Here is a 22,509-nt window from a genome sequence, read left to right on the forward strand (position 1 = left end):
GAGAAGGGAGCCTTCTGTATTTAACTAATGAGCGAGTAATTTCATTCCACACTTAATATATTGTGTTATTAAGTATTTTGGACTGATTTATATTTAATTCTGCTTATTCCAAACCATATTGAATTTCAACAGACTGAGAGCCAAGTGAAGGAAGGAAAATAATGGCCATATCTGTCCAGTGTTATGAGATCCGTCATGCAACCAAAATCAATAAGCCCAGTTATGGGCTATGTTTCTGCCTTATTAGACGACCACAGACTAACTCATTTAGTGGGCTGGAAAATGTGCGGGAGCCACCTCATTATGTAGGATTCAATGTAGCTTCCAAATGTAATGTTTATTATTCTAGCCCTCTGATCAAGTGCCCTTTGACTGTGAGAGATGACCGAAATGCCAAAAATAAGAATAAACATTTAAACCAACGTCAATGTGAGTGATTAATTTTTTTATTATGTTGTGATCATAATAGCAGCCAGGTGAAGGTCTGTTATTTCTTTCACCGTGTCCTTTTCTAGTATCTTGGCAGATGCAGCTTTCTACGCTTCCTCCTCGCTGATAGAGGACACGGCGGAATGGCCGCGATGGGGCAGGCAGGCCGGAGCGGCCAAACGGGCCAACGCCAGGAAGAGAAGAATGGACCATATATAAGTACGTTCACTTTGTTTCTACAATATGAACACTGCGTGTTGTGGAAAATGGGAAATGTTGGAAATTTCCCACATTTAAAGAAGCATTCAGTGATTTGGGTGATTTGGAAAGGCCTGCCTCCGCTCTATCCTGATTGGATGAAGGATGGGCCCTCTAGCCAAAAACAAAACCTAAGCTTTTTTTTTTTTTAACCCCAGGGGTGAACTGGGGACAGAGAGGAACTCCTTATATTATAAGGAGTTCCTCTCTGTCCCCTTATATCCTCTCTGTCCCCTTATATTATAAGGAGTTCCTCTCTGTCCCCAGTTCACCCCTGGGGTAAAAAAAATACTGACCATATTATGGTCAGCACACTATAGTAGGGAGGATTATCACAAAAAAAGATTAAAGTGATATTTTAATTAAGTGGCAAATGTTTCTACTTAAACATAAGTTATGTTTATATTCCCTGGTAAGTAGAAACATTTGCCAGTCTGTTACATGTGGGAAATTTCCAATATTTCCCATTTTCCGATACATTTACCATAACACACAGTTTTGGTCAAAGTTATATGTTAACAATCGGTTGCAAAATGTGGGTAATTCCCCACATTAACCATGCAGGAAAATGGTCTTCAACATCGTTTGTATTTACCCAACTTTGATGGCATACGTTTAAAAGCATTGCTTTTCATTTTCAGTGATTGGACCGTATTGACTTACATTCATGGATTTAGTTCTTAATCCTTGAAGTTAGTTAGTTCCTACACAGTAAAATCATTCATTTAACTCTGAGAATGTACAAATGTAACCAAATGCATGGACCCGTAAGGCAAGGGTCCATCTCGTTACGTTTGTACTTTCTCAGAGTTACAAATGGTTATATTCACCAATATAGCCTCCAGTTCTTAAGACTCTTGGCCTGTGTCTCCATCCAGCAGCATGTCTGGGAAGTCAGGGAGTACAATATGCACAGTACACACACACACACACACACACACACACACACACACACATACACACACACGCACAGATCTCTGTCTCTACGGTGTTAACGTTCAGTGGTGTGTGTGTGTGTGTGCTTTGATTAATATTGAGTTTAGAATCTTCTGTTCTCTCTCTCTGTGTGGGTGTGTTGCTTTATGGTCAGATGTGTGAAATTTTCTACCTGGAAATTCGGGAACGGGTGACAGTCCTGTCCATTTGAAGACGAAACAAGACCAGAAAACATCAATACGTTTAATAAAATATAGATTTATTTTAACTCACCAGTCCAATAACAGTGGTGGAAAGTAACTAAATACATTTACTTAAGTACAATTTTGAAGTATTTGTACTTTACTTGAGTATTTACAATTTCCCATACTTCTACTCCATACTTCTACTCCTTCTAATTATATAACTTTAGTTACTAGTTAATTTGTAGATTATTATTACAAAACCACTTACATTAACCACTTCAGCCCCATATACAGTACAGTACATTCCTTTAACTCACCAGTCCAATAGTGGGACCCAGAGGAGCGAACACCCACCCCTAGTGAATGACACAAAACTCAGCTGTCACTTCTGACATCACCATGACATCACTTATGGTTCCTTCTGACATCACCTATGTAGGTCAGTGGTTCCTTCTGACATCACCATGACATCACCTATGTAGGTCAGTGGTTCCTTCTGACATCACCTATGTAGGTCAGTGGTTCCCAAACACTTTCATGTCAAGGACCCCCACATTAATCAATGTATTTGGCCACGGACCCCAAATGAAAATATTCTGTTTTGTGTTAAGATGTTCCAAAAAAATATATAATCTTTTCTCCAAGAATGTTTTAAAATAGCAGTTCTAGGCTACTCAGGACAACTCATGAATGGAAGGAATATTAAATATAAAATGAACAATATATTTATTATGGTCTGGTGATGAATTGGAAATGCTTTTTAGGTACTCAGATCAAGCACATCAGTCCCAACCATAGGGACTCCGAATCCCTCGTACCTAAACAGCAGATCCAAAACGACAGGTGGTAGCTGGGGTGGAGGAGGGTGAGCAGCAAAAGTTTAAGCAGACAGCAACGCAACAGTATCAGTCAGTGTGCAGCAGCAGCAAGCAAGCAGGATGAGCAGTAAATAGCCGGTATGAAGATGGAATTAGTGTGTGATTGGATGAAATGAATCATGTGAATGAGAACGTGATGCTGAGGCGGCCCAACTGCACTGAGTTTCCTGACTGAACTTGCTTTGTGCATGTCTGACAGGCGCAACGCTCATTTCGTCATTTGTGTTGCGCTAGTGTTTTCTTCTGGCTTGCATAGTAGTTTGTGGAGATGTCTTTTCCTGTCGGTTAGGCCTGAGCTTTCAGAATTCTCTCCATGTTTCCACAATGTGTTGTGAGCTTGTAGATAGGCTTTTTTCACACTACACTGTAGTGCAGGGGTCCTCAATAGGTGGACCGCATTCCACGACCGGACCGTGGACCACCTCTCTGTGGACCCTGGGCAATTATTTTTTAAACTTTACAAAATAAGTGTTCTTTGTGCCTCAACACAATACCTCTCATTTTCTGTGAATTATTGGAGGGGAATATTTGTGAAACATTTCCATACTCTGCACCCCAGTATTGGTTGGTTGGGAGGGGATCCGAATTGTATAAGCTTGCCTTGGTGTGACTGTACAAAAAAATATAGAGCCCCGCTCTCCGCTGGTCGCTGCGTGGCCCGCGCCACGCTCATGGGACCGGACCTTAGTCTTTTTCAAAAATGATTAGTGGACCTTCAGCATTTCTAGTTGAGGACCCCTGCTGTAGTGTATATTATGGTTAAAGTGGTTCAACTGATTTTGATGGTATGTTAACAAATTTCGCTGAGGATTGGGGAACCCCCTCAAGGACCCCTGGGGGACGCGGACCCCACTTTGAGAACCATGTGATACTAGTTACTGTACAGAGCCATTTCAGTGAATGATGAAAATTTTAAATTGCATGACTTTAGTTTAGAATAGATGGAGAAGTAGTGAAATATACCGGTCATATGGCTGCCTCTTTGAATGGTCGTCTCTGCACGCATCTTTCCACCTATGGAAAATATGGTATGGACTTATTTATGCCTATAATGTATATTTAAAAAAATACATTACTGAAAGGGTTATATACGTGGAGAATGTAGAAACTAGATAGTGAAATGTAAATGGAGAGAAATCTCAGTAAAATGGAAGAGAAGTGTAAGTAAATACAGCATGTATGACATCAAATATAATTAAGAATGGATGTGTAAGAAGCACTGGTGTAGCGTGTCAGGTGCATGACTATGTGAAGTGTCAGGGTAGGGTACTGCTGTTATAGGAAATGTGACTGCATGCGTGCGTGCGTGTGCGTGCGTGCATGCGTGTGCGTGCATGCGTTTGTGCATGCAAGGTAAAATATGTATGTACCCAGCACTGTTGCCTGGCTAACATTTCCCTTACCACTCAAGTCTGGACCACAGCAGCCACAGGAAGAAAACACATTGGGCCTTCCTGACATGAGAGAGGAGAGACAGTTTTCAGTTCCCCACAAAGCATTGACCACTTTGTGTTTGTGTAGTTGATTTTTACTTCAGTTTCATAAGGTTAGTGGAGAATTAGGTCAATGCAAGGTCAATGCAAAACCGTGTGTGTGTGCGTGCGTGTGTGCGCAGGCACCCCCTCAAATCCAAAAATTGGGGAGGCACTGGAGGGACACTGGGGAGGCACTGTGGGGACACTGGGGAGGCACGTTGGAGGCACTGGGGGGGGGGCACTGGGGAGGCACTGTGGGGACACTGGGGAGGCACGTTGGAGGCACTGGGGGGGGGGGGCACTGGGGAGGCACTTGGGGGACACTGGGGAGACGCTGGGGAGGCACTGGAGGGACACTGGGGAGACACTGGGGAGTCACTAGGGAGGCCCTGGGCAGAGTTGGGAACCCCTCCATGGCGCTCAAGGCGGCTGCTTCGTCGGCCTGTAGGAAGGGCTGGGCCTGTGTGTGCGTACCTACCATGCCAGTCTTGGTTGATCTTTCCCATCACTGCGGTCAGTAAAGTCAGCAGCAGCACCACAAGCAGTACAGCCAGACACGGGACTGTGAACACAATCCACCACTCTACTGCAGAACAGAAAACAGAACAGACAACACTTAACACAATCCACCACTCTACTGCAGAACAGAAAACAGAACAGACAACACTTAACACAATCCACCACTCTACTGCAAAACAGACAACACTGAACACACTGCTGCTCTAACCTACAAGCTCTCGTGTACAAAGACAACACATACTAGAGCTCAACTGATGTTCGTTGTATTGAGTTGTGCTTAAATACCTTATGGGAATAGTATAACCTCTCTAGAGTGTACCACACACGTTCACCGGGGGGGGGGGGGGGGGAGAGAGAGAGAGAGAGAGAGAGGAAATAGAGGTTAGAGAGATCTCATTTGTCTGCAAGTGAGGGTAGAGAAATAGGAAGAGTGCTGAGTATAATAAATAATAAGTGAGAAGATGATTGATGGGGAGGAGAGGTTGTGACATAGAGGATATGGAGAAGCAAAACCAAGAAAGTATGTTGTGAGTCCATCGTGACAAGAAGGTCGGTCTGTTCCTTACTTTGAATGTAATTGACATTATGACTACACTAACACTACACTTGACCGTTCCAATGTGTAGATCCCTTAACCAGACAGACAAGCTTGGCGGGACGCGTATCCGAAGGCCCAAACACAAATATGCAAAAGAAAGATACTGTAAGACACAAATATGACAGTACAGTTGTCATTGACCGATTTGAAAAACAGTTGAGAATTGAGGTTCTTGTCCTGCTATCGGTGTACACAAGACATTATGTTTATGGGCCTTGGATTATGTAAAATTAGCTGCAGACAGACACAGAGACAGAGGGTAAATGAATGTATTATCTCCTGAAGGAGATAATCATGAGTGAGTGTGCTATATTGGCAAACAGTGCTACAGTGTTCGTTGTCAGTGTGACTGAGGAAGCATAGGAGAGCAGAACAGAATCTTGCCTGCCGTGCTTCTTGTATGTTTATGTTTCTCTATGAAAAGAGAAGGGAACCCGCACACTCATATGCTCCAAAAGATACATTTATTGACGACGTTTCGAGCCAAGGCTCTTCATCTGGTCGAGTTTGACCAGATGAAGAGCCGTGGCTCGAAACGTCGTCAATAAATTCCCTTCTCTTTTCATATGTTACTTTTTGAACCCAGCACCTCCATGAAGTGATGTGCGTATTTTACAATAGTTTCTGTATGTTTCTCTATGGACACGAGTCCGCTACAGCTTCGGTGGCACAGTGGCTGATTATGTAATATTACTGTGTGATGTTCTGAGTGATAGCAGGAGGCAAGGGAACATACTGCGACAACTTAAGGTGTGAAGAGAGTTCAGGAGGAGGCTGGCGTCGATGTGTTTGCGTTTAATTCTATTGATTCGGTTAGCAACATGGCACCTTTGAGCAAAATGGAATCAGTCTGAAGCATGATGACATTAGTTAACCAATTTCCTTTTCCTGTGCCTCGTCTAGTCTCGTCTCCTCTCCTCACCAACAGTTTTCCGTTTGTTTTTTACCTATTATTATACTCAATGAGACCACAAGAATTCAGACACTATTTAGTCGAGCAAGACGAGAATTAGACTAAACAATTTCAGATGACTAAAATAGGACTAGAAGTAAATTGTGTGTTATTCAAAAATATTAATAGTAAGACTAAATATTTTCTGTCAAAATGAACACTGCATTAAGACTGGTCAAGACCTACGCTGTAGAGAGTGTACCGCTCAAGGAAATGACGTTGACGCTTTACAAATCTGTTTACATTCTCCGTGAATGAAACGATGTGTTGTGATTGGTCGAAGAATATCGTATCCGGGGGAAATACATCTGATGGATGTTCCGGCCCGACCTAAGGCCGATACCGTCTCTGCCTTAGGTCCGTGACCAGGCTTTTCTCTTCGCAGATGATGAGTAAGGCTGGGACTGAAAAGATTTTGATATTTAGTCGACTAAGACTATAAACAATTTCAGATGACTAAACTAGGACTATTAAAACTAATTTGTGTTATTCAAAAGACTAAGACTAAATAAGAATTTGCAGTCAAAATTAACACTTCTGCAGAGAGAGAGAGAGACACGCTCCTTCCTCTGCACCGGTGCACCCTACCTTTTAATGTCTGTTTCTATTGCAGCTTTCTGTTCACTGTGGCATTCAGGGTGGTTTGGTTGGCTAGTTGAAGGACACAGTGCTGTGTGTTATTGCCTGACTCTATGGTGATCTTGCCAGGGAGATAGCAGTAGAGTGGTCTCTGCCCTTCACCCTGCTCCTCCTCCTCCTCCTCCTTGGCTGGGTGGAGATACAGAGAGCTGTGCAGTGGTGGAATAAGTATACTCGCGTGTTTTGCTTAAGTAAAAGTATTAAAAATAAAAAATGTACTTAAAGTACCAAAAGTTAAAAGTACTCATTATGAAGAATGTCTCATTTCAAGTTTTAAAATGTCTAACAATCTTCTGAAAATAGCTGATAAAATAAAGCTCACAATGCATCGCATTGCGACGCATTGTGAGCTTGTAGATCGGCTATTTTCAAATGGCCGAAATAGCACTGAAGTGGTTACTGTAGCCTATGTTTTGTAATAGTAATCACAAAGTCTACAAAGTTAACAAATAAACAAATGTAACTAAAGTTTTCAAATAATATAAATGTAGTGTAAAAGTACAAAAATATTTGCCCCTGAGCGGATGTAGTGGAGTAGAAGTAAAAGTACTGGATATTGGAAATATGAATTCAAGTAAAGTACAAATAACTCAAAATTGTACAGCACTTAAGTAAATGTATTTAGTTACTTACTTTACAACACTGGAGCTGTGGTTGACGTGGCCATGCAGAGTGAGGTTCACAGAGCCCGCTTTGCTGAGCCGGACCTCCACCGACACCTCCAGAGTCAACTCCACACCTGCAGAGTGCAGACGGGTAGATAGATAGACACAGATTAAGTCTTCCTACTTCCGGCAGCTTTCCCTACTTCCTTCACAGGTGTTACCAATGATACTAATTAAGGCTCTGTTCCATTTAGTGTGCAGTGGTTCTCAAACCTTTTTAATTTCAAGGACTTACAGTACGTTTTAACAGCATAGCATAGCATTATTTGCCTATGGGAAATAATGATAATAATAATAATAATAATAATAGCCCGTTCGACTACCGGCGAACGGGCGATGGTCGAAAAGTGGGCGGGGCAACGTCGCCCGAAAATATACAAATAATTCATATTTTTGGGCGATGTGTCGGCCGATGCTCGCCCGCTGTTAAAACGTACTGTGAGGGTACTGAGATGAGACCGGCAAGGGTCCATTTGGTTCCATTTGTACACTCTCAGAGTTACACGCCTGTACAGGGCCATTTGGAACCCACTCAAGGACACTTGAGTGTACACTGGTGCAGCAGAGTGTTTCCAGTGAGCACGCGTGCACACACACACACACACACACACACACACACACACACACACACACACATTCACTGGTGCTCAAACATTATCATGCCAGGGTATTTGGCCACAGACCCCATCTGAATTATTTTTGTTCCAGGGACCCCCCAGAAGCAAATATTTGAGTTAAAAACCCTGTGAAAGAATATATATTCCAAGATTTGCACACATTTTCACGATGTTTCAAAAATCAGCACAGAGTGCAGGACTACGAGCTTGTGGGTCTGCTATTTTTCCACAGCTAAAGTATAAAATAATGGTTAAAAGCTATGAGGCGACACAGATCTAAGTGGGTTCCAACAGCCATGCGGCTCACCTGACGGAGGCCGCTTGTCATGTAGACATGTCATGTCTGTGTCTGTCTCACACAGGAACCAACTGGTGCCAGCTGGTTCACCACTGATGTTGAATTCTGACCAAGAAGCAGCACCGTTGCTCCTCCTGGTGCACTCATAGTCCCGTGTCTCACTTCTTGGCGTCAGACAAGGGTCACACAAACCCCTCGGCTTCGCCTCTGCGTCCTCTTTCCTTTCACCAGTCCATTCTTCACAGGCTTCGTATGGTACGCAGAGGAAATTGGCTCTCCAAACTAAAGTTTCAGAGGAGGTATAAGATTTTCAATCAATCGTCCCGTTTAGTAAAATGTGTGTGTTTGTGAAGAAGCATGTGCATAGCACATGTGACTACAGCATTCAAATGTTCTCACTCTGACACGCACACGCACGCCACACCAGAAAGAGAATGGAAGTATGGCTGCTAGATGAAACGTACATTGTCTTTGGTTTTCCATCATTCGGCAGACAGAGCAAGTGAACACACACACACACACCCACACACACACACACACACACACACACACACACACACACACACACACACACACACACACACACACACACACACACACACACACAATTCTGGGAGGCAGATGATGAAGGCGAGGATGATAACGATGAGAAGTTTAGTAAGTGCCACTCTCACCATAGTTATATCACAGGAGCAGAGATTTACACACACACAGACACATACACACACACGCACTCACTCAAGCATGAATCGTGCCTTGTGGATTCGACTTCCTCCTTGGTTTTCAGCAAACAATTCACAAATGCAATGCCTCAAAGCCTTTTTGACTTGGATGATTTCTCATGTCTTCATCTAGTCTCGGAAATCGGTCTCAAAACGCACACATAGTACACACATACTGTATGTACATACAGTACTAGCTCGCCACTTCAGTTCCTATTCCTCTTCCTGTCATTTTCTCAGAAAGTGACACTATAACTACTTATACTGTCACACACACACACACAATGTGTGTGTGTGAGAGAGAGAGAGAGAGAGAGAGAGAGAGCATGAGAAAGATATTACTTTATGTAGGCAAGCACAAATTGAAGTCAACACCTTCCCTCACCTTTTCGATTGTTGGTGTGAAAAAGATGACGGGCCTATGTTAGTGATATAGTGGTTCATTACCTCACTGACACATCCTGAGTGCTAATTTATCTCCAAAGAGTGTACAACATTTGTACACTGGAGTTAAATAAGGATTTATTTTACTGTGCACGTTGTTTTGAAACTAGTATCTGTACCCTGCATTTAAATCCTTCTGCTTAGTTATTATTGTAATGAATTCCCTAGTAGCCCTGTGATTGCCCTGTTTTAATGAAACATGCAAATGTTTCATTAAAACAGGGCAATGCACTATATATTTATGTACTTCTCTATTAAAATATGCAATTTAGGAGTGAAAGCCAGCTTGCTTCTCCAGAGGCTCGAGGCTTGACTATAGGTACTGTAGGCTACCTGGACTGGCAGCATTAAATATGGAGCATATGCAGCCATTGGGTTGCCACTGGCACGAGAAATCTAATTAATTTCAGTTTAGATTCCACTTTCTTTGGGGTATTTCTTGGACACTGTACATAAATTTGCACATTCTGTACATCCTCCCATATCCATAACTACCGGTATTAGTGTAGCCTCGGCCGGGAGGTGAATCCTGGACCTATGAATCCTATGGCACGTACGTTACCAGTAGGTTAAAGAGCCATGCATGGCCCAATAGGCATGCAGCAACGCAGCACCGTATAGCCTACATTCGTCCACGCACGCCAGCCAGGAGCTAGGCTCGACTGACTGGGGTGACCTCCACAACCAGGCAGGTAATGTGCTGTCGACTATACTGGAATAGGTACCCCTGGTTCTTCAAATCGGCATGTCACATTGTTATATCCCTAATGATGCATATTATGATGTAATTAGACTATATTGAGGACATCAGGGGACTGAGAGGGCAGCCTGTGATTAAAGGACCACTTTTCAACTTCTCTTTATTATAATTGGTCTTCACTAATAATGTTCATGATAAAACATCACATTTATTTCCTACTCTGTCTGTGTCTCATACTGTAGTAGGGCAGTTCAGAAAACCGTCCACCAGTGACATCACCGTTAGGCCGATTGTTTTTTGAACAAGATTAGATTTTTATTATGAGAACGATGCGGCTTCCATTATTGCATTGCAACTTTTCAGTGGTGCCCGTTGGGCACTGGCCTACTTCCCTACTTGGAACGATGCAAGTTGGAAATGCATGCCCCACCCAGTTATGTCTGTATCCCTTTTATGCCCATATATGGAGTCTTTTGTCAGGCCTGCCGAAATATGAAGTCTATGTTCTATGCAGATGTCAGAACAGGCCAGCTCCATATCGAGATATAGGGGTGATCAGGTCCAGAGCCCGGGCAGAGGATTTTGTGCTGGTTCTGGACAACCAGCTATCCAACAGACTCGACACAGGGCACTGCACTCCCTGTGGGGGTGTGGAATGAGCGCATCGAATTTGAAGTCGGTGGGGCGACCGGTTCTCGGGTTACGTTGATTACAGACGTACACGTAACATATACGTACACAAGGATTAGGATACTTGGTCCATTTATAGATAGATAGATATAAAGCCTGCAGTTTCTATTAGCTTGGATCCCCCATCGATGATGTCACCGGCCGGACGGGTTTCTGAACTGCCCACAGCCCTCCTATGAGACAGACCGACTGACCGAGTGCCCACAGCCCTCCTATGAGACAGACCGAGTGTGCCCACAGCCCTCCTATGAGACAGACCGAGTGTGCCCACAGCCCTCCTATGAGAGTCAGACCGAGTGTGCCCACAGCCCTCCTATGAGACAGACCGAGTGTGCCCACAGCCCTCCTATGAGAGTCAGACCGAGTGTGCCCACAGCCCTCCTATGAGAGTCAGACCGAGTGTGCCCACAGCCCTCCTATGAGACAGACCGACTGACCGAGTGCCCACAGCCCTCCTATGAGACAGACCGAGTGCCCACAGCCCTCCTATGAGACAGACCGAGTGCCCACAGCCCTCCTATGAGACAGACCGAGTGCCCACAGCCCTCCTATGAGACAGACCGAGTGCCCACAGCCCTCCTATGAGACAGACCGAGTAGATTTTCTTTGGCATTTTATCAGGAGAATTAGTGGACCCTGAGGAGGACCAATTATGTGAAGGTGGTGAAGTGGTCCTTTAAACAAAAGGCTGATTATAATTAGCCTAGTTGAAATGGCTAGAGTATAAGCAATTAAAACAAATGCATTTTGAAATGTAATTTCTGGTTTAACTACCACCGGTAATATTTCAGACATAAATAATGTTGGTGGGTGCTGCTGGGGTCACTGGGACTGCCTGGATACAGTAGCTTTCTAATCTATATTTGGTGTTTGACAAGCCATAAATTCACAAGACAAACGTGCGCGCGCCACACGTACACAACCACACCGTGCACACGCACACCTAGCAGGTCTTATCTCACCTCCACAGCAGATTGCCTCTCAGAGCTCAGCTGCCCTCAGCAGCAGCAACAGCTTAGAAAATGGGATCGTTTTCAGTAGCTCTGGTCCATATCCTTATTAGAGTATTCTGTAACATGCATTCAAAGGCGCCCACGACGTCACTTTCCCTCCCCCAAAAAAGCACACAGTAAAAAGGCAAAATAACATGTTGCAATCATACAAATTAGTTGCTTTGCTTGATAGGCTGCCGCTATATTATTATTGTTGCAAGTTCAAGTTGCAATACATGTTGCTTGCTGGTGTGCTGTGTGCAGAGCATAGCCCATGGAGCTAGAGGACTTGACGCGTTTGTGATTGTTAGCTAAAGCTTGTGATTGTGTCGTGCTGTTTCTGTCCCCATAGCTCACCCCTCACCCTCTCACAGACCAAAAGAATAAAGAACCAAAGAATAAGGAGACGTTCTTTCCACTACACACACCGCAAATAAGGTAAGGTGTTTCCTAGGCTGTCGCCAAAATGACACATGAATGATATGAATTGTTAAATATCAAACAAATAATTCCTCAAGCTCAAATGAAGAAGTGCTGTGCCGACTTGTGCGCGCATATGAACCCTGAAACAGGAACTGTGCGAGCCTGCAAGGGATGTCTCTCATCGGTTGGAACTTAGAGGAAAGCTTGGTGTTTTAGACGGCCTCTGTCATTTCAGTCCATTTCCACGTACACGTAAAAACTCACTTGTTTACAATGCGCTTATTCGCTTATTTTGTACCGAAGACGTTTCCTTCTTAGTATAGCGACGATAATGGCCTGGATTTGTGCAGCTCAAGAAGCAGGATCTATCAGCTGATCAAACGCTGCTGTTTGTGAACTGTTTGGGGGTGGGAGAGAGAGAGAGAAAGCAGGGAGAGAGACACACACACACACACACACACACACACACACACACACACACACACACACACACACACAGAGAGAGAGAGATAATTCCTTTAATCCGGATATTTCTCTCTGTGCAGTATTTTAGCCTGTCCTGAAAACAAACATGAATAATCACACACACACAAGGAGTATATAGGCTACGTGACGTCTTTGTTTCCTGCAGTCCAGGAAATACGAGGAAATTGGTTAAATGAGATGTTTTCACATGAGCTGTAGGCCTATCCTGCATCTACTCTGCACAAAAGTGCACATCATATGATTTAACCATGAAGTTATGACGACTCCATTTGCGTCATACCACTCACTCATATAACTAAAGCTACCAATTATTTTCTTCAGTAGTTATGTAAAATAAAGTGATTTTAGATTATTATTTTTCCATTTGAGTTGTCCATATTGGATTTTCTTAAAATTATTATTATTATATTATTGATTTTTCTTTATTAAAGTGTCATGCTTCCAAGGAAGCCCAGGCCATATGGATTTATTTTACAGGACACTTTTCCTGTTCATTATCATCATTAAAACAGACACCAATTTATCACAAACAATGAACAATGTGAGAGGGTTATCTAATAGTCCAATAAACAGGCTGTAACCTTAAAATCATGGATTCACAAGATCTGGCATTTATTGATTGCCCACAATTATCCCAAATTGAATTGTCATGTGATATACATATGAACAGCAAAGACATATATGAAAGCAAATACGACCTGTTACATCACAAATTCAGATTCGATCATATCAGTCCGCAGATCGGTGGGGCCCCGCGAAGCGCAGGCCAGAGGGTTAGTCTGTCCTGGAGAATTCTGACGTGTCACTCTTTTTACCAGCCACTATATAGAAATCCGTCTTGTCACTGATTCTTACATGGCAATTATAATAACATAACGACCCTCATAATTGAACCTGTTGTTACCTCACACAGACACACACATCTTGAAAGGAATTGGAATCTGTTTTTAATCACACAGCCTGAAAAGACAATTCTTAGAAAGCAGTAGTGATGGTCTTGACTCTTTTGTACTGACTGGCGTGCTGCAGCTAGTGAAAACGTCACAGACTAGACAATGTCCTGTTCTCTGTGCGGTTGTATTTTGTGGAGGAGGTAGTATTGCTGCTTTTGAAGTTAATTCTGACCGATATTTATATGTTTATTATAGAACACTTATGCCATATCATATCACAATAGTACAATATCCAAAATCACAGACAATATCCAGTCGTCTAATCTCATGATATGGATATAATGTCTCTATCACGTATTTTTTTGCTCCTGATCTGATTCTGATCATTTGAAAATGACGGGATCGCCCCCGATTTCCGATCACGTGATCGGATCGGGACAACCCTAGTTAGGATGTGTCTGTTAAAGGTTAGGGACCGGTAAGGGCATATTGATCTAGAAAGGGGGCTTCACGAGAGCATACTGTACATCTCCTCCTCCTCTAACCAGAATGCTCACCTTAAAACACACTTCTTGTTCTTGTATTCTTGTATTTGTTTTACTGAGAATAATGTCCGAAAAAAGTTTAAGGTTAGTTTAGGAATATAGGGTTAGGTTTTGGCACAGTTTTACAGAGGTTAAGGTTAGGAATAAGGTTATGATGACGATACAGTACAGATTCCAGTTCCTGTCAAGATGTTGTGTGAGGTACTGTAACAGGCCAACCCTACATAATGCTGTCTGTCTGTCTGTCTGTCTGTCTGTCTGTCTGTCTGTCTGTCTGTCTGTCTGTCTGTCTGTCTGTCTGTCTGTTTGTTTCTCACACATTCATAACTTGCGTCACTGATTTACTGATTACATGTTTTTCTTACTTTCTCATTGTAAATTAATGTACTTGTCCGGTTTTGAGCCAAGTTGTGACTGGGGGTAAATTGCATTTATACTTAATACGTCACACAACAATGCAACTTTGTTTCATTTGTGGCACTTGCTATAGTGCTATTTGACTACTTGCTATGGGAAGAAGTGAAAGTGCTAAGCACTATTATGCAATTCTATTTTGGGGTTGGTTGGATTCGATATATTGTGGACGTGTTGTGTATGTATATGTGTATCACATTACACCTTAGATAATGTATTGCCATTTGTGTGAGTCTGGGACATAATCCATAGGGACTAGGGAGTAGTAGCAAAAAAGTGTGTGTGTGTGTGTGTGTGTGTGTGTGTGTGTGCACACTCCTGTGTGTGCGTGCTTGCGTGTGTGTGCGCGTGCATGCAAGTGTGGGCCGGTGTGATAGAGAGGCAAGGCAATCTGCCAAAGGGATAAAGACTGCTTTAGAATGGATGAAAAATAAAGAACAAAGGAGGAGAGACAAATTGAGGAGCGACAGTGACAAGCAAAGCTGATCTCTGTATAGCGAGAGGAAGAGGAGGTGTGATGGAGTAGGAGGAGGACGAGGAGCAGTAGAGAGGAGGTAGACTCACTGAGTGGGTCTTTCTGCTGAAGGTGATTTAGTGCTGTGTCAGCGCTATGGCGGCGTCTGGCTCTCCCCAGGGATGAAGCCACTGCAAAGCTTTACGACTCTTTATGGATAGATTATGACGCTTTGCAAAGAGGAGGATGTGGCTTGATGAACACGCGTATAAGGGTGATGATGAAGGCTCTTAGTTTTATGATCCTCACGGACCAATTCTTCTTTTTAGATCCCGGCGCCTTACAATCTGTCACAAGCCCTCAAAGTGTTAATTTATCCATTTGTACACTCTCTGGGAGTTAAATTATCACTCAGGACTTTGTGTACTCTGAATTGAGAGATGTTCCTTTCTCTTTGTCCTGTGACTGTCTGCCTTGCCCTCGTTATTTTTGCTGTGCTGTCCACGTGGCTGTTTTCTCTTTCTAAAGCCTTGCACTCTCAGTTCTAGCGGTGATATTCAAGGTTGTCAACTCTGCAACATCGTGTGCGTGCGTGCACGCGCGGTGTGCATGTGTTTGTTTGTGCTCAGGGACAGTTCTGTGTGTTTTCAAAGGAAGATGCATTAAGTGATGCTGCTGTGATGTTCTTGTTTTGGTCTTTGTATTTTCTTCCCTTTTCACATCCGGTTCCAACCATTATGTTTTCTTTTCACGCTGTCTTGAGCAGAAATGAATTCTTGATTGCATCTCTTTTTTCAACCATTTCCACAGTCCACAGTCTCAAAGAGCATATAAATATTACAATATTACATTCTGTACAGCAGCCTAGACAGACCCTTTTTTGTGTGGTGAGAACAGACTTCTCTCATACCCTTATATATTAAGTTGCTAAGAACAGACTACAGCCCCCTTATATTATGTTATGAACTGGCAAAAACAGTTAAAACGACAGAGGCATGCCATCGACTTGAGCCACGAGAGGCAGAATTTCGTGAAGTCAGCTTCAGCCGACTCAACGCCGTTCGAGTTTCGTCGAACGGCGAAAACTCGTCTCGTCTCCCTGAGATGCCTGAGACGACAAACTTGTCTGAGTAGGTTCTTGTAGACAGAAATAATAATTATTATTAGACTGAGCCGACAGTTCTGAGGTTGCAAGATTTGACACGGTACGACTAGGTTGTTTTACTGAGCGTTCTTGTATTCAGCAGACTAAAGGGAAAATAATTGTGCGAACTGCGAACTACAGGAGTGACATTAGATGTGGTCTAAAGCGTTTTCAGTTGTTGCTGCCACTGAAGTCTAGCCGAGTAGTATCTATGAGAGTGTCATTCTGTCTGGCTGTGTGGCCGTAGTTGATCTCACAAACCACTGGACCGATCCACACCCAATTTTTTCACCCAAGTAAGCAGTTTATTTAACTTGAATTAGTTATATAACAGAAGTCTATGTGCTCTCTGACTGACTCTTGCCCAACCTTGCCCAAATTTGACTGAAAATTTGCCCAAATGTGGTCATACGTCATAGATGAGTGGCCACATGATGTCTGAGATCCAAACTGGAGACACACTAACACACATGTTTGTGTGTGCAGACTGTGCTGTGCACATGCTTTTTGACATTTGTTTTAGCTAATGACATGACTGTTATTTCTTCTAACTCTTCAGGCTTGTACTCACCAAAAGATTATGTAAACAACAAATGAACACTGATTTTACACATGACACATCTTTCTTCTTTCTACTTTTGTCATTCCTTTTCTCAGTCTTTCTAGCTGGGAAAATATGAAGCACTTTTCTGGAGTTGATTATTCTTGTCACGTCTTGTAGCACAGCGTGTACATTACAATGAGAATCAAATGGGCCCACGATCTGATGCCGTATTGGAAATGGAAAAAGCAAACACACACACATGCACAAAAACACACACACACACACACACACACACACACACACACACACACACACACACACACACACACACACACACACACACACACACACACACACACACACACACACACACACACACACACACACACACTCTCTCTCTCTCTCATGCATAATACACTTTTTAAGATAATGTTATTCATGGGCATGCTATGAACGGAGCAAGTGTGTCACTTGGGAGGAACCAGGCTACTAGACCTGACATTACAGTGACATTGACAATTTGTATGCAAGTTTGTTTTTCTTTTGTTAATGTATATTTCTATTCCTTGGATATCATGGCAGCATATAGGCTATTAGGCTAGGTGCAGCTGTACAGGTTGTGTGTGTGTAGTTTTACTGTGGTGTGCTTAGAACAAATGATTATAATTCTACTTCAGTAATCTAGGTTAATTAAAACCATTAGACCACATTTGTGCTCTCACTTGTCCATGTGCTGGAGTATAGTCTCTCTCTCTCTGTCTATCACGCATGCAAGCAAGCGTCAGAGAGAGAGAGAGAGAGAGAGAGAGAGAGAGAAAATTTTAGAAAGTAAAAGCTCTCTTGTGTCATTTGATTTATTCTCTCTCTCTCTCTCCCCCCCATCTCATAGACACCCTTTGAAAGCACTCTTTTTTCATTGCTAAGACATGAAGGACGCAAGGCCAATTATGAGGTGATGAACTGCTGTGTCAGCGTCCTCTAAACGCCCCTCCTGTAATTAGGCTACCTGCTGATTAATGCTGAGTCACTCTGCCTGATGAGGCCCCCCTGACTGCGCCCCCCTCTCCTCGTCCTTGTGTCTGCTCAGTTACAGCTCCATTCCAAAGCTAATTCTGCTTCCTTCCTAAATGGTCTATATTTAACAACAGCCGGCGGGGGGATTGTGTCCTTCTCGCTTAATTATTTAGCGACTCCTACTGGTTAGTTGGGGCAACTCATGGTAGCGTCAATATATGAGAATAGCTGCTTGTGTTCACATGTACATGTACTAAAGACCTATTCATATAGTCCAGTTTTCGGTCACCGAAAACTGGACTATGAATAGGTCTTAAGCCTCTGCTCTGCCTTTGCTCTGATGTCACTCACTTCCCCTCTGAGTTTTCAACCGAGCTTTTCTGCTGTTTCCGTCCTGCCGTTTCCGCTTCCGGTCGCAGCAGCTTCTGTTTTTTTTAAAGCGGCCATTATTCCCGCTCCCTCCGTCTTAAACATCTACTTCTCTTCAGAAGAGTTAATATTGCAACCTTGACACAGCATAACAAGAAATTATCCCAGAACATCCGCGTTCTGTTCACTCATGTGGATGCAGACTACAGCGAGCAAACAGCCTTTTAATACGGCCCAGAACCAGGAACACAACAAGAACTCCACTCCTGTCTTTCCTTCTTCTGATTGGCGTTCACGTGACACGCGTGTCGACACACAGACAGCCATTGTAAGAAAAGACTAATGTTAGCATTAGCTCACGCTAGCTATCTTTCTCAAGAAACGTTTATATTTCTATTGCGATGTGATGACAAATCTGAAATCAGAAATGAACCTCGGATGTCTGATCAACACAATGCACAGCGACGTAGTTTTAGAGTAAAGAGCCATAGAAGATCCTAATGATAACAGTAGTCTACGCATGTGCGAGCACATTCCGTGCGTGCGGGGGTCAGCAAGGCGTTGCCTAGCAACCGGCCCAGGGAAAAAAGTTGTTTTTTAGCAGTGCCGTTTCAGAAACATATAAAGCTATATAAAAGATATATACATGTACGTCAAACAGATGGCTATTAAAACATTTATATATACGTCAACAGCAGACAATGTATTAACATTGCCAAAGCAAAAGTGGAACAATACAACCTAGATGTACAATTGAAAGGGAATATTTATGAACAGAGTTGTTACATTGCAACTGAGGAAAATCTAACTTATACAACCATGAGAATTATGCATTTGCTGTCAGAAATAGTTGGCCTATATATCCATAGGTTAGCTTGGGACAAGCTTCTGCAAGGTCTAGGATAAAAAATTAACTAAACAGTATAGAATATCCAAGAATTTCTGTCACTCGATGCAGACAGTGCATGAATACACTCAATAATTAGTAGTCTTTAGGTGTTTGTGTTCCATTTGATATCCTTCTCCTATCACAGCAGTTCACTCATCTTGCTGCTGTAACTTGCACATTGTTGTACTTCGCCCAGCAGATATGTTTTTCTTTTGTCATTAGTCATCTTTTCAAACTCTTTGTGGGTGATTGTAATCTGTGGGAAGTATGTGAGTCTGATGTCTTGGTACAGTGGACAGTCAGTTTTCACTTCATTTTGTGCACAGTGGATGCATCCTGCTATGTCATGACGATAATCCTGGGCGCTACTCTCCCTCTGCCAACCTGGGGAGAGCCCAGAACTGAGCTCATGCATGCTTCCTTCAATACATGAGGAGTGAGCAGGACTCTTCTTAACGTCAAATAAATCTAGTGGAGTAAAAAGTACAACATTTACCTCTGAGAGATGTAGTGGAGTAGAAGTAAAAGTACTCTATAATGGAAATACCCAAGTAATGTACAAATACCTCCAAATCGTACTTAAGTAAATCTACTTTTTAGAACAGTGTCCATCCCTGGTTTTGTCTCTGTTTTTCCCTGTCTTTGATCTTTAGATGTTTAATATCAGTGATTGGTACAGTAGCAGGGGAAAAGGTGACCTTCTTTGGAGCCAATCGGAGAGCTAGCAGCTAAATGAGGGCAGACTGCTGTCTCATCCAGACAATGAAAATGCTTTTCAGGCATTATCTAGTCCACACACACCTGCAATTTACTGGACCAGGGAATAGCGTTGTGTGTGTGTGCGTGTGTGCGTGTGTGCGTGCGTGCGTGCACACTATCGGGATGCGTGCTTGCTTGTGCATAAATTAACTCCGGGTAAATTGTGATAGGGCAGCACAATGAATCTGGAAAAATCAATATTGCAATATTGCAGTATGCCTTCCTATCAAAGTCAAATGTGTACAGTAAGTAGGCCTTCTATATAGAACTCTCTAAGTTCTATGCAAAATTACAAGTTAAGTTACCCATGTTTTCCTACCTGACGCGTCGATCACTGTGTGGCGTAGGTGAAAAGTCCCCCTCCCTCCCCCTCTCCTTCCCTCCCTTTCTGTTTATCTTCCGCGAGGGACCTCAGTATATGGGCATGTGATGTGACATCATTCAGACATTGTTGACTAACAACACTGATTTGCAGTAGAAAATAACAGTATATAGACACATATAACACTTATTTTACAAAATACTGCTACGCTACCTTTAACCCATTCTGGGCGGGGTTCCCTATTTGTACCTTACCCCCTCAGGCCGGGAACCCATATTTGGGTTCTGTACAGTATGTACAGTATTCAAAAATGTAAAAATTTTGATTCTGCTATATCAATATTTGAAGTTTTTCAGAAACCTTAGGTCAGGATTTAGAGGCGTTTTTAGAATCGGCCTTAGGCCTGAATGGGTTAAGAACACTATACCCCCCCCCCCCCCCCCCCCCACACACACACACACACACACACACACACACACACACACACACACACACACACACACACACACACACACACACACACACAAAATAAAAACTATCTCGTCAATATCATCTAGCACTCACATTTGTTCAGATGGGTGTTCATGTCTGTTCAATCTTGTGCTGTCTGGGTCTATTCATCAAAACAAATAAAAAATGAATAGATTTGGCTCATGATGTGAATGTTGCAGAGTATTAAGAGACCAGTAGACCACCATAAGGTCAACTCAAGCAACATAAATCACATAATCCAGGTCAGGAACATTTAGGCTGCCAGCCTCTCACTTTTCATCACTCTTTCTCTCATTCTGTGGTATTAATGGGCTGTGATTGGCTTGTGGCTGCAGGGCTGAGTAAATTATTAAAACCTCCTCTTTATTTGGCTGTGGTTGGTACACTGTGTTCATCTGCGAGTGTCTGTCTGTCTGTCTGTCTGTCTGTCTGTCTCTCTATTTTTGTCGTCTCTCTCCCCCAACACAGTGCCCAACCATCTGTGGCGAGTGGAAGAGAAATAATACATTTGAAAGAAGGTGCTGCAAAGAGGGGAATCTAGAGAGAGAGAGAGAGGGGGGTGTAGACGGATATTGTTTGCTGTGATGGACAGAGATGGAGAAAGAGAACATGGCCGTGTTACTGGAATGGGAATGAGAGCTGTGGACCATTACAGTGGGAGAGGCAGAGGACTGAGAGGAGTGACAGAGAGACGGAGGGGACGAGAGCAGGTGAATTGCAAAGGAAAGCACTTTCCTTCTGCTACACACCTGCTGCCACCCTGCCTGCACTGAGACCCACCTCAGTACTGTGTCCCAGAAGAGAAACGCGCACACACCCATATACATGCTTGTACGCGCATATATACATACAGCACGCAAACCTTAAAGTGCATATTCTGTACTGTACAATTTACAATTTAGGCATTTAGCAGACATTTAATCCAGAGGCTTTAGGCTACATGGACAGTATAAGTGTGTGCGTGCGTGCGTGCGTGCGTGCGTGCGTGCACACTCACTTCAGTGTCCATTTTTAGACTGAGTTAAATGAATGTAAAGTGACAACGCTGGAACAATAAACCTGCACTATTAGGGAGCTAGCCAGAGCAAATTACCGTCTATCGTTTTCCATCAATAATTCAGGGTTTGTTTTATCTCCCGTTGTTTGCTGTTGCACACTTTCGGCTCAGCAATTTAGCGGTGGGAAATGGGCCAACACGTACAGTATGCACAAATATGTACGACGCAGTTAAATATGGAAGTACAGTATGAGACTGTGACTACAGAGAAGCCTGATCCCCGCCTGTCATCAGGCTGTCCAACTTTACTTTCCCTTGTGGATTTTAACTGTCAGCCTGTCAACAGGCTGGACATGGACTTTGCTTTTCCTGCATGTGGATCTACCGTGTGCATTTTAACAAGTGAAAGTTACATCCCTTTGTAGACTATTTGAACCTGACAATATTGCACTTTATCTCATGTACTGTACAATGCGACACACTCTTCCGCACCTTAATGTCTAACTTCGTGTACATACTGTACCAGCTAGATTATGCTATGTGCATAATTTTGTCGACATCTTAGATTTTTGCCTTTCCTTGACATCTTTATTGTCTCCACCAGGCATGGGGAGAGAGTGCGCGTGCGTGCGTCCGTCCGTCCGTCCGTCCGTCCAACGATGAACCTCTGCCTTTCCAGAAAGGCCTGTTATAGCGCCACCAGGAGGCCGACTTTTGTAAAACACATTATTTTATATTACTCCTCCAGATTATGTCCAAAAATCACG

At 43.1% G+C, this 22,509-nt stretch overlaps 2 protein-coding genes across 2 annotated transcripts in view; one reads left to right on the forward strand and one right to left on the reverse strand.

Moving 5' to 3' along the window:
• Positions 1-433: 433 nt before the first annotated feature.
• On the reverse strand, positions 434-12,774 carry LOC310859115 (uncharacterized protein). The gene is made up of 11 exons (XM_083765502.1): positions 12,685-12,774; positions 8,459-8,731; positions 7,503-7,608; positions 6,819-7,018; positions 4,640-4,747; positions 4,090-4,140; positions 3,650-3,700; positions 2,126-2,164; positions 1,796-1,822; positions 1,518-1,573; positions 434-552 (listed from the first exon to the last, which is right to left on the reverse strand). Exons 5-10 carry the CDS (start codon positions 4,665-4,667, stop codon positions 1,536-1,538), a joined length of 234 nt encoding a protein of 77 aa, XP_083621628.1. The 5' UTR covers positions 4,668-4,747; positions 6,819-7,018; positions 7,503-7,608; positions 8,459-8,731; positions 12,685-12,774; the 3' UTR covers positions 434-552; positions 1,518-1,535.
• Positions 12,291-22,509, forward strand: part of klhl5 (kelch-like family member 5) — a 73,521-nt gene continuing 63,302 nt past the window's right edge. The window contains exon 1 of the mRNA XM_083765501.1: positions 12,291-12,435. The gene's annotated coding sequence lies outside the window, so the exon portion shown is untranslated. The remainder of the gene's footprint in view (positions 12,436-22,509) is intronic.

This window comes from Protomyctophum parallelum, assembly GCF_964188405.1.
Source record: "Protomyctophum parallelum genome assembly, chromosome: 5".
In the NCBI taxonomy this organism is placed as follows: Eukaryota; Metazoa; Chordata; class Actinopteri; order Myctophiformes; family Myctophidae; genus Protomyctophum; species Protomyctophum parallelum.